The sequence below is a fragment of the Patella vulgata genome, chromosome 1, assembly GCF_932274485.2.
Source record: "Patella vulgata chromosome 1, xgPatVulg1.2, whole genome shotgun sequence".
Lineage (NCBI taxonomy): Eukaryota > Metazoa > Mollusca > Gastropoda > Patellidae > Patella > Patella vulgata.
The window spans coordinates 89,865,597-89,884,059 of record NC_065879.2 but is presented as its reverse complement, the minus strand read 5'-3'; the positions used below and the strand labels follow the sequence as shown (position 1 = coordinate 89,884,059).

Below are 18,463 nucleotides of genomic sequence, written 5' to 3'. Positions count from 1 at the left end.
GGTTATACGTGACAAGGAGTAGGGTCGCCTGCCCAACCTCGTGGGTTTTCTCCGGGTCCTCCGGTTTCCTCTCACTGCTAAAGAACCCTACGCGCAAGCGAATTAATGAAATAACATTTAACAATATGTTATTCCCGAAATGACCTAGTTTGTGTCGAGTGGACGTTAAACCCCATTTCTCTCTCTCTCTCACTCGACACAAACTAGGCCATTTCGGGAATAACATATTGTTAAATGTTATTTCAATAATTCTTTTACGCGTAAGCGTCTTTAGCAGGTGCATGGGATGGGCGGAGGACCCACGAGGTTGGACAGACTACCATACTCCATGTCACGTATAAGCTGGGAATCGAAAGCACGCCACTTTACCCAATAACTCGCCTTATGATCTAAAGCGTACACATCAGGCCAACCGGAGAATCGAAAACTTATGACAGACCTTATAATACAGCGCGCACGTGCTAAATATTCGGCCATCCATCTCCCACCCCACCCCCTTAGATATATGCCACTGACAGTTTATACGTTAAAGTCGTTACTGAGCCGAGTGTCGTCTTCCTTTACATCGCAAGTCTTTATTTTAGAAATGGCGACCATAATGTGATTTGATTTTTCCACAAGAGAGACTGGTTGATAAAATATTACTACTTTAATTAGATCCAGCTAACTAAATATGTACCATTATAATAGTAAGTCAATGGTAGTCTAGGTCAATTTGTACATTTTAATAGTAGTCTAGATCAATATGTACATTTTTAATTGTAGTCTAGATCAATTTGTACATTTTTAATTGTAGTCTAGATCAATTTGTACATTATTATTACTAGCCTAGGTCAATTTGTACATTTTAATAATAGTCTAGATCAATTTTTACATTTTTAATGGAAATCGTGATCAATTTGTACATTTTTAATTGTAGTCTAGATCAGTTTGTACATTTTAATAGTAGTCTAGAACAATTTGTACATTTTTAATATAAGTCTAAGGCAATATGTACATTTTATTTACATAAACTAATAAATTGTTAATATTTTCATCTTATTGCTGGCAGAGGTCGACCTGTCTGTCCTAAATTTCTGTTTGGTGCCATCCCACCTCGTGAAAACTGGTTATCAAAATAATCTGTAATACAATTTAAAACATACACATAATATCTATTACTGGGGAGGAAACCTAATGACCAGTAGAAAACACACGAGGGTGGACATGCGACCCTACTCCTTGTCACGTACAAGTGGTGAATTGAAACCACGCTAGTTGACTCAATGACAGACCTTATGATACATCGCACACGTGCTAATCATTTGGCCATCCAACCCCCTGTTACTAAAAGAAACTATAGAGAATATGTAGCTCTAGGATGACTAGCTAAGTACAGGTAATATCCCAGGTAAAAAGGTGACTAGCTAAGTACAGGTAATATCCCAGGTAAAAAGGTGACTAGCTACTCTCTAGGTAATATCCCAGGTAAAAAGGTGACTAGCTAAGTACAGGTAATATCCCAGGTAAAAAGGTGACTAGCTAAGTACAGGTAATATCCCAGGTAAAAAGGTGACTAGCTAAGTACAGGTAATATCCCAGGTAAAAAGGTGACTAGCTACTCTCTAGGTAATATCCCAGGTAAAAGGGTGACTAGCTACTGTACTGGTGATATCCCAGGTAAAAAGGTGACTAGCTACTCTCTAGGTAATATCCCAGGTAAAAGGGTGACTAGCTACTCTACTGGTGATATCCCAGGTAAAAGGGTGACTAGCTACTGTACAGGTGATATCCCAGGTAAATGGGTGACCAGCTACTGTACAGGTGATATCCCAGGTAAATGGGTGACCAGCTACTGTACAGGTGATATCCCAGGTAAATGGGTGACTAGCTACTGTACAGGTGATATCCCAGGTAAAAGGGTGACTAGCTACTGTACTGGTAAAAACAAAGTTCCTATGGAGTACGGCTAGTTTTGGGATTTGTGTTAATTTTGTGTTTTTCATTTCGTTCATGGGGTAACAGTCTGTGCCCTGTACTTATGCTGGTCCATGTGAGCATGTAAGTGACAGTCTGTGGTTGTAGTTATCTTGGTCCATGTGGACACAGTCTGTGTTCTGTAGTTCCCCAGACGGACCTCAGATTTTGGGTCCAATGAAACGACTAGAAATGGATAGGTCATTTTGGGACTAGCATACATGCAATCATTTTCACTGCTATGGTCATGAGTCCAATGCATAGCCCCGCCCCATCCCACCCCACAGTCGTCACCCCTTGTCCATAAGTACCAACAGAATGAATATGTTATTGCTCCTGGTCTCTCGCGACTTTGTCAAACATATAAATATATATGCTTGGCGCCAGTGAGCCATATATGGTACATCATACCTGATTTGCCCCTATATCCATCATCGTAAGCCATGCACCCTGAATAATACTCACTGAAAATATTGTATATCCTACCTGATTTGCCCCTATATCCATCATCGTAAGCCATGGACCCTTCTCTCGAATAATACTCACTGAAAATGTTCAAATAAAATTAATGTATTTACTCAATGTGGTTTTCGTTTTGGTTTGAAGCGATCACAATCTCATTAAAATACAAATCTATATTTCATTTTGTTGTTTTTTTATACTTTCAATGGCCTACACTAGATGAAGATCTAGGAGATCGCGCCGGGGGTCGTACGAGCGGCTTTTGACCCTGTTTGTCAGTCATTGATTAATTAATGAGCGTTGATGTTTCTAGGGGTTTACCCACAATTCCATGCAGAGCACGCCAAGAACTCGCCGTAACAGACCGTTTCATTGGCTTATCCCCCACTTCAACCAGAACGCCGGTAATATAATAACACTTCCAGATCTTAGTGTAGTCAAGACCCGTTATACGTACTTTGAACTATAAAAAAAAACGATACGAAATTTTGAACTATAATAAAAACGAAACAAAATTTTGGACTATAAAGAAACGAAACGAAATTCTGAACTATGAAAAACGAAACGAAGTTTTGGACTATAAAGAAACGAAACGAAGTTTTGGACTATAAAGAAACGAAACTATAAAGAAACGAAACGAAATTTTGAACTATAAAAAACGAAACGAAACAGAAGCGATCAAATGGTTTACAAAAATAAAAATGAAATGAAATGGGATTTAACGTCCTACTGTTCTGCGCCGACCAGGATAATGAAGACGGGCGTACGCTATACAGTGCGTATTTGGGGAATCATATCAAATTCCAACTGTCAAGGTTTTTTTTACGTACACGCCAATGTGTGCACGGGACTTCGGTTTTTCGTCCCATCCGAACGACGTTGCCGCTTTCAAGGCCCTCGTTTTACGTTCTCGTTTAACCAAGCGATCGAACACTGGGCCTCCAGCAAGGCACTGAGCCACTGTGACTCCTAGGATAAATTAACTCACTAATACAGGTTTTAAGGGGGGGGGGTCGCGATTCGAGCTTTAGCTGGCCGGTCACGTCTGGCTTGCAATTGTGGCTTCGATCCCTAGTGTGAGCGTATGTGGCTTGGGGATAGGGGGCGCCTTCTCAATCCCTACGAATGCGCTAAGATAATAAAAATGAAAATAAGACAACTTGTCTGCGATATAACCGTGGGTGGAAGCGGACGTTAAGCAATAAGAACAACAACAAGTTACTTACTAATCATCTGATGGTTTGTCATTTCCTTCACTGAAATAAATTAAAATTATCATCAGTTAACTATTACCATGTAATCGGTGGCGTGTCCGTGGGAGGGATCGGAGAGTGGTTCCGTGGGAGAGGTCGGAGAGTGAAAATGTGGGAGGGATCGGAGAGTGATTCCGTGGGAGAGACGGAGAGTGATTCCGTGGGAGAGGTCGGAGAGTGATTCCGTGGGAGAGGTCGGAGAGTGAAACCGTGGGAGGGGCCGGAGAGTGATTCCGTGGGAGAGGTCGGAGAGTGAAACCGTAGGAGGGATCGGAGAGTGATTCCGTGGGAGAGGTCGGAGAGTGAAACCGTGGAAGGGGTCGGAGAGTGATTCCGTGGGAGGGGTCGGAGAGTGATTCCGTGGGAGAGACGGGGAGTGATTCCGTGGGAGGGGCCGGAGAGTGATTCCGTGGGAGAGACGGAGAGTGATTCCGTGGGAGAGGTCGGAGAGTGAAACCGTGGGAGGGGTCGGAGAGTGATTCCGTGGGAGAGACGGGGAGTGATTCCGTGGGAGGGGTTGGAGAGTGATTCCGTGGGAGAGACGGGGAGTGATTCCGTGGGAGAGGTCGGAGAGTGATTCCGTGGGAGAGACGGAGAGTGAAACCGTGGGAGAGACGGAGAGTGATTCCGTGGGAGAGACGGAGAGTGATTCCGTCGGAGGGGTCGGAGGGGTCGGGGAGTGATTCCGTGGGAGAGACGGAGAGTGATTCCGTTGGAGAGACGGAGAGTGAAACCGTGGGAGGGATCGGAGAGTGATTCCGTGGGAGAGGTCGGAGAGTGAAACCGTGGGAGGGGTCGGAGAGTGATTCCGTGGGAGAGACGGAGAGTGAAACCGTGGGAGAGACGGAGAGTGAAACCGTGGGAGGGATCGGAGAGTGATTCCGTGGGAGAGGTCGGAGAGTGAAACCGTGGGAGCGGTCGGAGAGTGATTCCGTGGGAGAGACGGAGAGTGAAACCGTGGGAGGGATCGGAGAGTGATTCCGTGGGAGAGGTCGGAGAGTGATTCCGTGGGAGAGACGGAGAGTGAAACCGTGGGAGGGGTCGGAGAGTGATTCCGTGGGAGAGACGGAGAGTGATTCCGTCGGAGGGGTCGGAGAGTAATTCCGTCGGAGGGGTCGGGGAGTGATTCCGTGGGAGGGGTCGGAGAGTGAAACCGTGGAAGGGGTCGGGGAGTGATGCCGTTGGAGGGTTCGGGAAGTAATTCCGTCGGAGGGGTCGGGGTGTGATTCCGTGGGAGGGGTTAGAGACTGAAACCGTGGGAGGGGTCGGAGAGTGATTGAAGATACTTGTTGATGATTTTTTCTGAGGTAACCCAAATATATATTAACAGGCCCTTAAACTACAGCGCGCGCGATAAACAACATATTCCCAGTACCATGACAACCCCCCTCCCTCCCACTTCCCCCTCCCGATCCCCATATGACGATATTTTATTTAGGTGACTTGGAACCTGTTGTTGTATTTACCTGGGTGAACAACAATATCCTAATGTCGTTAACCTCACACAGAAAAACAGAGCTACAAGTAAAGCTATAATCATGGCTATCAGAAAGGCTGAAAATAACACGATGTTCTCTGGATGGGCAAAAAAATTATACTCTGTAGTAGTTGTTGTAGCTACTGTGGTCGTAGTAGTAGGTGTAGTGGTAGTCGGGGTCGTTGTCATTGTGGTCGACGTTGTCGTAGTTGCAAGGAATGATACAGCAATGGTACCTGTTTAAGAAAGAATATGACTATCAATTCAGTATTCATATTGTAAATTATCAAGCTAACGAACACGTAGAGTGACATTTTCCCTAGTTTTCTTGGATTTTCAACTGCCGAGGGATATTTAACGCACACGCCCGATTTTACTATCTAGTCCCACCCGACCTATTACAAACACCAACAAGTTTCTTTTGAACCCACGCCCGGATTCTTTGTATTACGTCACAACAACCAGGCTCTTTTGAATATTATAACGTGACTGGTATGGTCAGAAAGGTACTACTACCAGCTAGGGATCTTACCTGTAGAAGATCGTCTAGGGCTACCTCTATCAACAGCTCGTATGGTCAGAAAGGTACTACTACCAGCTAGGGACCTTACCTGTAGAAGATCGTCTAGGGCTACCTCTATCAACAGCTGGTATGGTAAGAAAGGCACTACTACCAGCTAGGGACCTTACCTGTAGAAGATCGTCTAGGGCTACCTCTATCAACAGCTCGTATGGTCAGAAAGGCACTACTACCAGCTAGGGACCTTACCTGTAGAAGATCGTCTAGGGCTCCCTCTATCAACAGCTCGTATGGTAAGAAAGGCACTACTACCAGCTATAGTATCATCATATTGTTTAGCATATTGTATCTCACCATTACCTTTAAAATAAAATAATCATTTTATCAGAGAGAGGTAGACAGAGGGGGGGGGGGGTTAACGTCCACTTGGCACAAACTAGGTCATTTCGGGACTCACACATGGTTCAATTTTATTGCAATAATTTGCTTGCGCATATTGATCTTTAGCAGTGGGAGGAAACCGGAGGACCCGGAGAAAACCCACGAGGTTGGACAGACAACCCTACTCCTTGCCATGTACAACCAGGGAATCGAAACCACGTCAGTTGACTGAATGACAGACCTTATGATACAGCGCGCACGTGCTAACCATTCGGCCATCCAACCGCCAGGCTACTATCAGACATATTAGTATCCAAACCACTACCCATATCATCAACGTGTACACATTGGCGTGCACGTAAAAGATCCCTTGACAGTTCGAATTCGAAATAAGAGTAGGCCGTAGCGCCGCTGTCCGGGCAAAATTTCCCTCATAGCACACTCTATGGCGTATGCCCGTCTTCATTAGCCCAGTTTGGAGCAGAACAGTAGGACGTTAAACCCCATTTCATTTCATTTCATTTCGATTCATTTCATTAACCGCTTGTCTTCTGAACTAAAAGATACTAACCCAGTGCAAACACATACGTCACATAATTGGGCGGAATAACGTCAAGTAAAGTATAGTCTATTTCTCCATTTGTTCCTCTGTCTTTGTCTGTAGCTGTTATAGCACCAACAATTCCTGTATATAAAAATAAAACAGTCTATAGATCAACTTTCTATAACATCAGTTTACCTATGTATAATTTGGTATTGTAATCGACATTGGAGAGAGAGAGAAATGGGGTTTAACGTCCACTCGACACAAACTAGGTCATTTCGGGACTTACATATGGTTTAATTTTATTTCAATAATTCGCGTGCGCGTAGGGGTCTTTAGCAGTGGGAGGAAACCGGAGGACCCGGAGAAAACCCACGAGGTTGGACAGGCGACCCTACTCCTTGTCACGTACAACCGGGGATTCGAAACCATGCCAGTTGACTCAATGACAGGCCTTATGATACAGCGCGAGCGTGCTAGCCATTCGGCCATCCAACCCCCCAATCGACATTGGTGGTTGTAACATTACCTAATTTGGTAATGCAATTTACATCAGCGAGTTGTAATATTTACAATGAATAGTAATAATTACCTAATTTGGTATTGTAATTTGCCTGAATTGGTTGTAATAATTAGCTAATTTGGTATTGTAGTCTAAATGAATTGGTTGTAATAATTACGTATTTGGTATTGTAGTCTAAATGAATGGATTGTAATAATTAGCTAATTTGATATTGTAAACTGCATGAATGGGTTGTAATATTAACCTAAACGACATAAGTGGTTGTAATAATATTATCAAATTTGGAATTGTAATTTAGCCTACATGAAAGGTTTGTAATATTAACCTAATTTGGCAATGAAATCTACATGATTGGGTTGTAAACTTGTGACCAATGAATTAGTAACATGGGGCTTGTTTCACGAAATTTTAACTAAGATAAAATCCAAATTTTAGTAATTTGATTGGATAATATTAGATTGATTTTAGTGCTTAGCCAATCAAAATTGAAGTCTCTACTAAAATCTGGATTCTAACTTTAGTTAAAATTTTGTGAAACAGGGCCCTGGTTTGGAAGTGTAATTTACATCAGTGGTATTGTTATGAATAAATTATAATATTTACCTAATTTGGTAATGTAATGAATGAATTATACGGTACTATTTACCCAATTTTGTAATGTAATGAATGAATTATACCTATTATGGTAATGTAATGAATAAATCATAATATTTACCTAATTTGGTAATGTGATAAATAGATTATAATATTTACCTTATTTGGTAATGTAATAAATAGATTATAATATTTACCTAATTTGGTATTGCAATGAATAAATTGTAATATTTACCTAATTTTGCAATGTTATGAATGAATTACAATATGGTATTGTAATCTACATATGTACCTAATTTGGTAATGTAGTCTACATATTTACCTAATTGGGTATTGTAATCTACATATTTACCTAATATGGTAATGTAATCTACATATTTACCTAATATGGTAATGTAATTTAGATATTTACCTAATTTGGTAATGTAATTTATATATTTACCTAATATGGTAATGTAATCTACATATTTACCTATTTTGGTATTGTAATCTACATCAAGTGAGGCTAGAACCGTGCTAAATGTAGGCGAGTTATCATTGGCATCAGCAATACTTATAGAAATCCTGGCAGTACCAGTAGCGCCAATTGTATCAATCGCTGCCACGGTTAAAAGCACACTGGTCGGTAACTGGGCTTCATCTACGTCATAATCAATGTTAAAGGTCAACCTCTGGTTGCTGTTAAGGAAGCCATTGTTGTTATTGTTGCTGTTGCTCAGCGCAAAACGATTACTATTGTTACCAGGCAACAGAGTAATGGAGTAAGCATTTGATTCCGGGTCACGAATGTTGAACCCCAAGTCACACGATGAGTCGCCTGCCTGAAAAACAAAATATTGGTGGACAAATTGACATTCGTATTGATAAAAATCATCGGTTTCTAAATTGTCGAACAAGGTGACGTCAAAACGAGGTCGTAAATCATGCATAAAGAAAATATCTGGCATCGAGCTCTCTCTATGTCCAATGATATGAAATCATGTCCAATGATATGAAATCATGTCCAATGATATGAAATCAATTTGGAATCGGGTCAACTTTCTAAAACAGTAAAGACATATTATGAAATCATTTTGGAATCAGGTCAACTTTCCAAAATAGTCGTGACAAGTCCAACCTCGTGGGTTTTCTCCGGTTTCCTCCCACTGTTGTTAAAGACCCCTACGCGCAAGCGAATTATTGAAATAAAACTGAACCATATGTTAGTCCCGAAATGACCTATTTTGTGTCGAGTGGATGTTAAACCCCATCCCTCTCTCTCTCTCTTCCAAAATAGTAAAGATATATATATGACTACAAAGTAAAATGGATATTGACTTACCTTAGATTCTACCAAATTACAGTAATATATAATCTCATTAAAGACTGGAGGTTCGTTCACATTAGAAATATTAACCAGTATCCATTCATTAACGGAAGACAGGAAGCCATCGGTTACAGAACATGATATATTATAAGATCGGGTCTCCTCAAAATCAAAGATATCTTGTTCAGGGGTGAAACTGGTCGTTCGTATAACATTACCTTAAAAAATGAAATGACCTTAAAAATGAAATGAAATGGGGTTTAACGTCCTACTGTTCTACTCCGACCGGGCTAATGAAGACGGGCATACGCCACACAGTGTGCTATGACGGAAATTTTTCCCGGACACCGGCGCTACGGTCTACTATTATATCAAATTCCAATTGCCAAGATATGTTTTACGTGCATGCCAATGTGTATACGGACCTCAGTTTTTCGTCACATCCGAAAGACTAGACAGCTGTCCTTGTTTGGACCTCTAACAAGGGGAAACCACGCCGGAAAATCCCGATAAACATTCTCGGTCAACACCGGGAGGGAACCCGCGACCTCCAGGCTAGCGAGCCAGCGTCTTATAAAACTTAGCCACCGTGGCTCCCGCGTTACCTTAAAATAAATGATTTCTATATAATATACTACTACCGACTATCATTTAAACGTTGCATTTGAATAAACCTGTAATTGTTATTCTATAAATAGTTTTTAGTGTCTTGCTGTTCAATTACTAAATGTCACTCAAAGAAATATCCAGATAATCTGGATGAGGGGTTGTATGGGTGAATGGTTAGCGCGTGCACGCTGCATCATAAGGTCTGTCATTGAGTCAACTGGCGTGGTTTCGATTCCCCGGTTGTGCGTGACAACGAGTAGGGTATACTGTAAAACCTTGTGGGTTTCCCCCAGGGCCTCCGGTTTCCTCCCACTGCTAAAGACACCCTACGCGCAATGCGAATGATTGAAATAAAATTAAACCATATGTTAGTCCCTGGTTGTACGTGACAAGGAGTAGGGTTGCCTGACTAACCTCGTGAGTTTTCTCCGGTGTCTCCGGTTTCCTCCCACTGCTAAAGACCTCTAAACGCAAGCGAATTATTAAACTATATTTACCTTTTTGGTCAAACTTTGACTGTCCAGATAATGGTGAGACGGAACAGACTGGAGTAAGGGCAGATTGACTGGTTGAGAAGACATCCGGGTCACTGACAGTTAGGGCACTAACAATAACACCTCCGACAGCATCCTCTCTTATTTCAACTGATGTGGGTAGATTTACAATATCAGGTCTCGTGTTAAGATCTTTGAATAGAGAAGATATAATTCACTGAATTAGCTGTGGTCCCCGTAATAAAATTCAACTGAATTAAAAGTGGCCCTCGTAATAAAATACAATTAGCTGTGGTCCCCGTAATGAAATGCAATTGAATTAGCCGTGGTCCCCGTAATAAAAAACACACGAACCGAATTAACTGTGGTCCTTATGATAAAATTGTATTAATGAATTTGGCTGTCACACGAATGCAATCTTCACCCTCATTTACCAGCCAGATTGACGTAGGGTTACTAGGGTGATTAAATATGCGTTGATGGCATTGATATTCATAGTTTAGTTGATACCGACCAATCAGACCGAGATATATTAAATGTTACTGGATAATCTAACTGTTATAACGAATGGACCGATTACGTTATATCAGGTCGTAATATATTAAATGTTAATTGATATAACGTACTGGATACTCTAACTGTTATGGTGAATGGACGGATATATTAAATTTAAATAGATATAACTTACTGGATAATCTAACAGTTATAGAGAATGGTCCGACCGTGTTATAGCCATCCGTAACGTTTACTCGTACAAATATGGGTGTTTGTGTCGCCGTCCTTAAATCTACAGCTGTTCTTATCTCCCCGTTACCTGAAATACATGTATACATATTGCTAGTCTTACTAAAGAAATCTGACGTATACTACTTTGTGACGTCATGATTTTACGTGAATAAACACAAAGTTCTTTACCTGTTTACATAAACATATAAACAATATTTTATTCTGTATATGAGATTAAAAATAATATAGGCGGTAGAGATGATACTAATGAAAATAATGACGTCATTTATCGCCAAGTAAAGCAAAATTTGATTCAATATGTTAATTTATCAGTATTATAGAATTCACAAGCATACCATGCCCTGTGCACAACATCTGTGGGACACACATTTTGTTTTATATGAAGCCATTGTCAAACGTATAGCCCCTGTCACCCGGTACATACTTGTAATAAGATTGAAGTTATAGCCCCGGTCACCGATACTTACATTCATCAAGATCGAAGTTATAGCCCCGGTCATCCGGTACTTACTTGTATCAAAATCTAAGTTATAGTCCCGGTCATCCGGTACTTACTTTTATCAAGATAGAAGGTATAGTCCCGGTTACCCGGTACTTACTTGTATCAAGATCGAAGTAGTTAACACTAGGTTCTGTAGATAGTGAGTACGATATGAAATCATTCTCCGAATCGTCGACAGTCAGGGTGTAGAACACTACACCTTTACCAGTAGCTTTAGCATCCATATTAACTTCAGCTAAAAATAGAATATAACATGATATACTACAGCTAAAAATAGAATATAACATGATTTATTACAGCTAAAAATAGAACATATATGATTTATTGTATATGCCATGATTTATTGTAGCTAAATATAGAATATAACATGATTTATTGTAGCTAAATATAGAATATATCACGATTTATCGCTGCTAATTATAGAATATAACATGATTTATTGTATTTAAATTGTATTTAGCATGATTTATGGTATATAACATGATTTACCACAGCTTAACATACAATATAACATATATTGTCGCTAAATACAGAATATAACATGATTTACTATAGCTAAATATAAGATATAACATGATTTATTGTAGCTAAATATAGAATACTAGCAGGATACCCGGCTTCGCTCGGGGGTCATAACTCCGAAACCGGAAGTGGTAGACTAACGCCACCTGGCCTATGTTACTCCCCGGTCCGAGCTACCCCTATACCCCAAATTTCAGACTCGGGGCAGACGTAGTGTAGCCGCCAACCCCGAACAGACCGGCTTCGCTCGGGGTCATAACTCCAAAACCGGAAGTGGTAGACTAACGCCACCTGGCCTATGTTACTCCCCGGTCCGAGCTAACCCTATACCCCAAATTTCAGACTCGGGGCAGACCTAGTGTAGCCGCCAACCCCGCACAGACAGACTGACAGACAAACGACAGTCACAAATATATATATAGATAACATAATTTATTGTCGCTATATACAGAATATAACATGATTTATTACACCTAAATTTAGGACGTAATACAGGCTATGTTTGATAATGTTAAAACAGATGCAGAGTATTATGGTCTGTGGTTGATTTCATTTTAAAGAAATGTTTATCCCCATAACTGATAACTGGCCACTACTATAAAGTTTACAGACACTTTCAATTGCTCAAGTTGATATTTAAGCTCGGGTCTGGATGTTGAATTCGAAATAAAACTATTCTTCTGATCAACTTATAATTAATATTAGAATATCAGAATTACTATAACTAATCTTTTATAATAAACGGGTTGTTTAAATATAAATATTGTAGTGTATAAATGAAATGGGGTTTAACGTCCTATTGTTGTGTATAACACTGATATATGTCTGAACATCATGTGGTTGGGTTGGGTTTTTTTATTTCCAGCTGTGAAGTTAAGAGGAGTGTTAGTTAATACTATTAAAAAGTGTTTTCTATTTTCTGGCCGGTGTTGGAAGGGTTTGGGGGGGGGGGGCATTTACATACCGAAATTATCCAACTCTTGTGGTGTCTGAATCTGGTTAAAATAGAGATCTATATTTCGTTTCGTTTTTTTTTTATACTTTCGATGGCCTCTACTACATGAAGTCTGTCCGGTTGTAGTGGAAGGTCGCGTCAGGGTCATACGAGCGGATTTTGACCTATTATTATTATTGACGTCAGACAGTTATTAATCAATCACACCAAAAACACCCAGAATGCGGATTGTATAACAACTCTTCCAGATCTTAGTGTAATAAAGACAAGTAAAACGAAATTTTGAACTCTAAAAAACGAAACGAAATAGGATCTGTGTTTTAATCAGATTGTTGGTGTCTAACCCGGTTTGGAAGAATTTCGCCCTCCCCCAATAAGTTTGACAATAGACTTCCCCAACAACAAATACAACAGGATTTACTTACCGCCAGGCGAGTTGAATATAGTAGGAGGTAAGTTAGGTGTGATGGTAACGAAGAGAAATTGAAAAACTGATTGACTTGAGAAGATATCCGTAGCATCACGACAAGTAATTCTCACCCTGTACTGTGTACCAACAACAGATTGAAGATTAAATGAACTCGCCGAATTAAATATCACTCGCCAATCTGAAGACAAAATGAAATAAAAGGGAGTCAATGTCCTTTTGTGTATCAACCAGGCTAATGAAGAAATACGTGACGTAGGCACGTCTTCCTTAGAACAGCACTGGCCCCGAGTTCACAAAGCATTCTCAGACTTAAGTTAAGAATTTACTCAACTTTCAATCACTATTTATGAGAAATATTTTTGATTCAGAAACACAAAACTTTGCACAGTTTCTTATTGATGTATTTGATACATTAAAACAACAACAGTTTTATAAGGGACTACATTTTCGTTAAAAAAAAGGTGAACAATTTTGATTAAATTCTTGACTAAAGTCTGAGAATGCTTTGTGAACTCGGTGCCAGGCCTCTATAAACCCCATTTAAAAGATATTGGATTATAAATGTGCAGAATTACTGGTCCATATAGTTTAGAGGGACTAAGACACGTAATTATCCCCCCGTTACAACCATGCCCTTCCGTGGACTATAAAATAATAGAGAACGAGGTGAAGTCGTCGTCGTTCTCGGAAGACGTGACGCATTTTCACGGTTCAGAAAAATCCGCATTCTTGACAAAACGCGATAGTCACACCATAAATCAAAAAGTGTCTATTCATTCTATCATTTAGCTTAACAGTGCTTAACAACTTACTGTCAAGGGACAGTGTACACGGAACCTTGGTTTTTCGTCGCACCGAACGACTACACAGCTGTCCTGCATCACTGACAAGCGGGGACCACGTCGGAAAATCTGAATGAACTTTCTCGGCCAATACAGGGATCGAACACCCTACCTCCAGACTAGCGAGCCAGCATCTTACCCACTTAGCCACCGTGACTCCCCTAGTCTAATACAAGAAACGGTCTTACCTCCCACGGTATCCAGTAACAGAGTATTAGAGTCTCGTGCAGTAGTAAACAATCCAGTTTGACTCGTACTAGTCACATCAACGTTACAATAATACGACTCGGCCGCAACGTCCGTCGCTGCCGTTCCGTTACTGGAACATTTTATAGACGCTAGAGGTCTACTAACTGTTTCTGTTACAACTAAGTTAGCACTATTTGGTGATAATCGTAAAAATCTGCACTGAAAAATAATGAAAAAACTAGTTTTATTACAAATATTGATGACGTTTAGTTTCAAATTAATTTGACATTAAATAGATGAATATTGATAACTTTAAGCATCATATTGATGACGTTAAGCACTACATTAATGACGTTACACCCCGTATTGATGACGTTAAGCATAGTGTTGATGACGTTAAACCCCGTATTCATGACGTCAAGCACCATATTGCTGACGCTAATTTAGCCACGATATGCATTATGTTGAGTATGCATTGTTGGTGTTATACACTTTACTGATGACGTATAGGATCTGTCGCAAAATGATATTTACTTTTTTTGTGGTCATTGTAATTGTTTGAAATTAGAGCATGGACATATTTTATCTTAAATAAAAGTAGGGTTATCACATTAATGAACTTGCTTTTATTTGAGGAAAACACATTGGAAGTCTTGGAAACACCTTGGGATTTCATAAGAATATTTACCTGCGAGTGAACATTTTGTATTAAAAGTAGTAGGGCCGTAGGTAATAGAATTGAATACATCATTTTATTCTCTGGTTTGTAGCTGTTCTCTTATCTTTCAATAATCTAGTTAATATTTCAAAGATAAACAATATAAAATTAAAGAATTATTTGAATTGGTCTACGGATATTGCTTTCATTCTTTCATTCTACACCACCTTAACGGCAATGTCCATTTTTGCTGCATGTAAAGGATTCAATTCTTTGTATTTCTTGTTGTTCTAAATGAACGCAAAAAGTAATTTAACGTCCAAATAACTATGAAATATAATATTATAGAGAATCCAGTATTTCCAATCACGGATCAACTTATTGTCATTAGGTTTGGGGGGGGGGGGGGTCTTGCAGGTGACCGAATAGTTTAGTCTGCCATGGAAATCAAGTGGCATGATTTGGATTCCCCACTTGTACCTGATAGGAAGAAGGGGCACCTGTCCAACCTCGTGGGCTTTCTCGTGGTCCTCCAATTTCCTCCCACTGTTAAAGACCATGTGTTAGTCCTCAAATGATCTAATGACCTAGTTTGTGGGCATTAACATCTCTCTCACCCTTTCTCTCACCCCTTCTCTCACCCCTCTTTCTCTCTATATATATATGAAACATGGTGAATAAACATAATGTGTACAAATATAGTTTAAACAAGTTGAATGCTTGAATGTATTGAAACTTTACATGTCATAAACCAAGTTGTGTTATTATGAATAGTATACCTCTAAAGTCAATTCAGGATAATAAGTTGAATGGATATAAATATTGTCTAAGTACATAGATTTCTACACCCGTATCTAAACATCATTACCTACCTCGTTTTACATTTTCTTACATTTTCAATCGTAACCTTTCGGTCAACACTGAAACACTGAAAATTGATATCAATATTATTAAAACTTATTAAACAAAATGGCGACAATCGTAATAAGTATTCAGTCATATTCCAATGTATACAATTCTAGTAGTCCAGTGGTTAAAGTTCGTATAAAGATTTATTAATGTTTATATGTGTTGCTTATTGAATAGAAGATAATAACAATATATTTCTATAACCATTGTGGCTTTATTGTCGGCCATATTGTCACGAGCAGACATTGACGCGCGCTCTTCTTTCAAACGTGGTTGCTATTTGAATGGAATGCACAGCAAGGGAGATAACTCTTGGGGCAAAGTTAAAGGCACAACATTTTAACGTGTGATATATTTGAACGATCTGGGTGATTGTGTCTTTAGTTACTTGAAATTAAACTAAAAGTTTTGTCAGTAAAAGAGAGACATTATAGATCCTAGCCAGGAGACAAACTCAAATAATATTGACAAATTTGTATTACACCCTCGTTATAAGAAATGACATACTCTATACAGTGTGCTATGAGGGACATTTTGCCCGGACAGCGGTTCTATGGCCTACTCTTATATCGAATTCCAACTGCGAAGGGATCTTGTATACATTGGACCTCGGTCTTGCGAAAATCCCGATAAACTTTCTCAGACATGACCGGGATCCCCCATATAGACTTCAAGCGACCCCTGCGGCCTGTTTAATAGAAGTAAGAACATCAGAGTTATCTGTGCTTACACTCCAAGCTATACATGAACATAACTGCCCATAATTTCTATCTTACCCCCTCCGACCCCGAGTCTCCCATCGGTCCGCACCAACCCACACCCACCCCATTCATATAGGTTCCCTAATATCGACTGTCGAATTTCATTGGTGTACAGCTTGGGTTTAATGGTTAGAACAAGATTCCAATAGATATATTACGATGAATGGGTCACGTGTGTTTTGTACAGTGCAAAATATCATCTTATAGGCTTACTGTAATAATAATATATATATATTTATATACACTCTCTCGAGTCCTCTTATAATATACATACATACATATATATACAAAACATACAACAAAACTGGCGCGTCATTGAAACGTGTTAAATACGTATACACAAATCGCCCTATACCTTTCTTCGCATTGTTACGATAACAATTCAAACAAGACAATCATAACAATAACATATTGAATTAATATCAATAATAACACGAATATCGCTAACGTCTATCACTTGATGAAGAGACAGTGCGTCGAGTTAAATTAATCCGAAACTAGTCATTTACCTATATGAACAAATCAAGACAGAGATAGGGGAAATGGTGTTTAGCGTCCACCGGAAACAAAATCGGTAATTTCAGGACTAACATATGGATCATTTTTATTTAATAATTCGCTTGTGCTTAGGTTTTTTGGGGTTTTTTTTATTTTTTTTTATTTTGAAGTGTGTGGAAACCAGAGGACCTGGAGAAGGTCCACGAGCTTGGACAATCCACCCTACTACATAGAGGCTGGAAACCGGAACCACCCCACTTGAATCAATGACAGACCTTATGATCTAAAGAGCCTCCCCCACCCCCACCCCACCCCGTGAACTATTCAACTGTAAAACAGAGAGCCAGGGTGCTTTGGTTTTGTAACCAGGAGATCAAGAGTTCATTCCCAGTTTTTGCTAAGAAAGTTCCCGGGAGTTTTTGCTAAGAAAGTTCCCCGAGGTTTTTGCTAAGAAAGCTCCCCGAGGTTTTTGCTAAGAAAGTTCCACCGGAGTTTTTGCTAAGAAATTTCCCCGAGGTTTTTGCTAAGAAAGTTCCCCTGGGGTTTTTGATAAGAAAGTTCCCTTGGGTTTTTGATAAGAAAGTTTCCTTGGGTTTTTTGCTAAGAAAGTCCCCCGAGGTTTTTGCTAAGAAAGTTTCCCCCGGTTTTTGCAGTTTCCCTGCGGTTTTTGCTAAGAAACTTCACGGCAGTTTTTGCAAAGAAAGTTCCCCGCGGTTTTTGTTAAGAAAGTCCCCCGAGGTTTTTGCTAAGAAGGTTTCACTCGGTTTTTGCTAAGAAAGTTCCCCGCAGTTTTTTTCTAAGAATGTTTCCCCGGGACCTTTGCTCTGGCCATATTTCCCACAAACGTTCGATAAAATTTTTGATAACTATTACTATTCGTAATTAAAAAAAAGGCCAAACGGGTTTGCCTCGCATCCAATGTAACTGCATAAGCAGACCCCGCCTAACTGCTGAAACTATTCCTTACTTGAAAGTCCAATCACGTACATCTCCTGGTCGACGGCTAGTCAGACTTTTCACAAATTTGACAAGCTGTCCGGGTAAAATTTCCCCCATAGCGCACTGTATCGCGTATGCCCGTCTTCATTAGCCCAGTTGGACGTTAAACCCCATTTCATTTCATTTCACTTCTAATCAAAAATCATTTCTTTAAAAACAGCCGAAAGTATCCAAGATGTTCCCTTTAACGGTAAAATTAATGAATATCTTAAGAAGTGTTTTAAAGAAAGATGCCATGAATTAAATGTAAAATCACCCCTTTAATGGCAAAAAATAACGAATAACTGAAGATGTTTTTTTTTAAGCGAGATGTCCCTTTTATTCAATATGTA

At 39.8% G+C, this 18,463-nt stretch overlaps 1 protein-coding gene across 1 annotated transcript; it reads right to left on the bottom strand.

Annotated features, from left to right (window-relative positions):
- Window positions 1-832: 832 nt before the first annotated feature.
- On the bottom strand, window positions 833-15,993 carry LOC126810320 (protocadherin alpha-11). The gene is made up of 15 exons (XM_050535323.2): window positions 15,837-15,993; window positions 14,995-15,099; window positions 14,306-14,525; window positions 13,271-13,453; window positions 11,466-11,603; window positions 10,808-10,933; window positions 10,123-10,311; window positions 9,032-9,234; window positions 8,183-8,531; window positions 6,621-6,734; window positions 5,918-6,028; window positions 5,138-5,384; window positions 3,645-3,674; window positions 2,443-2,501; window positions 833-1,122 (listed from the first exon to the last, which is right to left on the bottom strand). Exons 2-15 carry the CDS (start codon window positions 15,055-15,057, stop codon window positions 1,034-1,036), a joined length of 2,121 nt encoding a protein of 706 aa, XP_050391280.1. The 5' UTR covers window positions 15,058-15,099; window positions 15,837-15,993; the 3' UTR covers window positions 833-1,033.
- Window positions 15,994-18,463: the final 2,470 nt, after the last annotated feature.

Bases quoted from the DNA above. Each gene is read 5' to 3' on its own strand.
- LOC126810320 (XM_050535323.2), bottom strand. From the start codon at position 15,057: ATGATGTATTCAATTCTATTACCTACGGCCCTACTACTTTTAATACAA. The intron at 10,934-11,465 runs GTAAGTACCGGG...CATGTATTTCAG, and splicing joins CTACTTCGATCTTGATACAA to GTAACGGGGAGATAAGAACA. The intron at 2,502-3,644 runs GTAAGTAACTTG...GAACATTTTCAG, and splicing joins GACAAACCATCAGATGATTA to TGAGTATTATTCGAGAGAAG.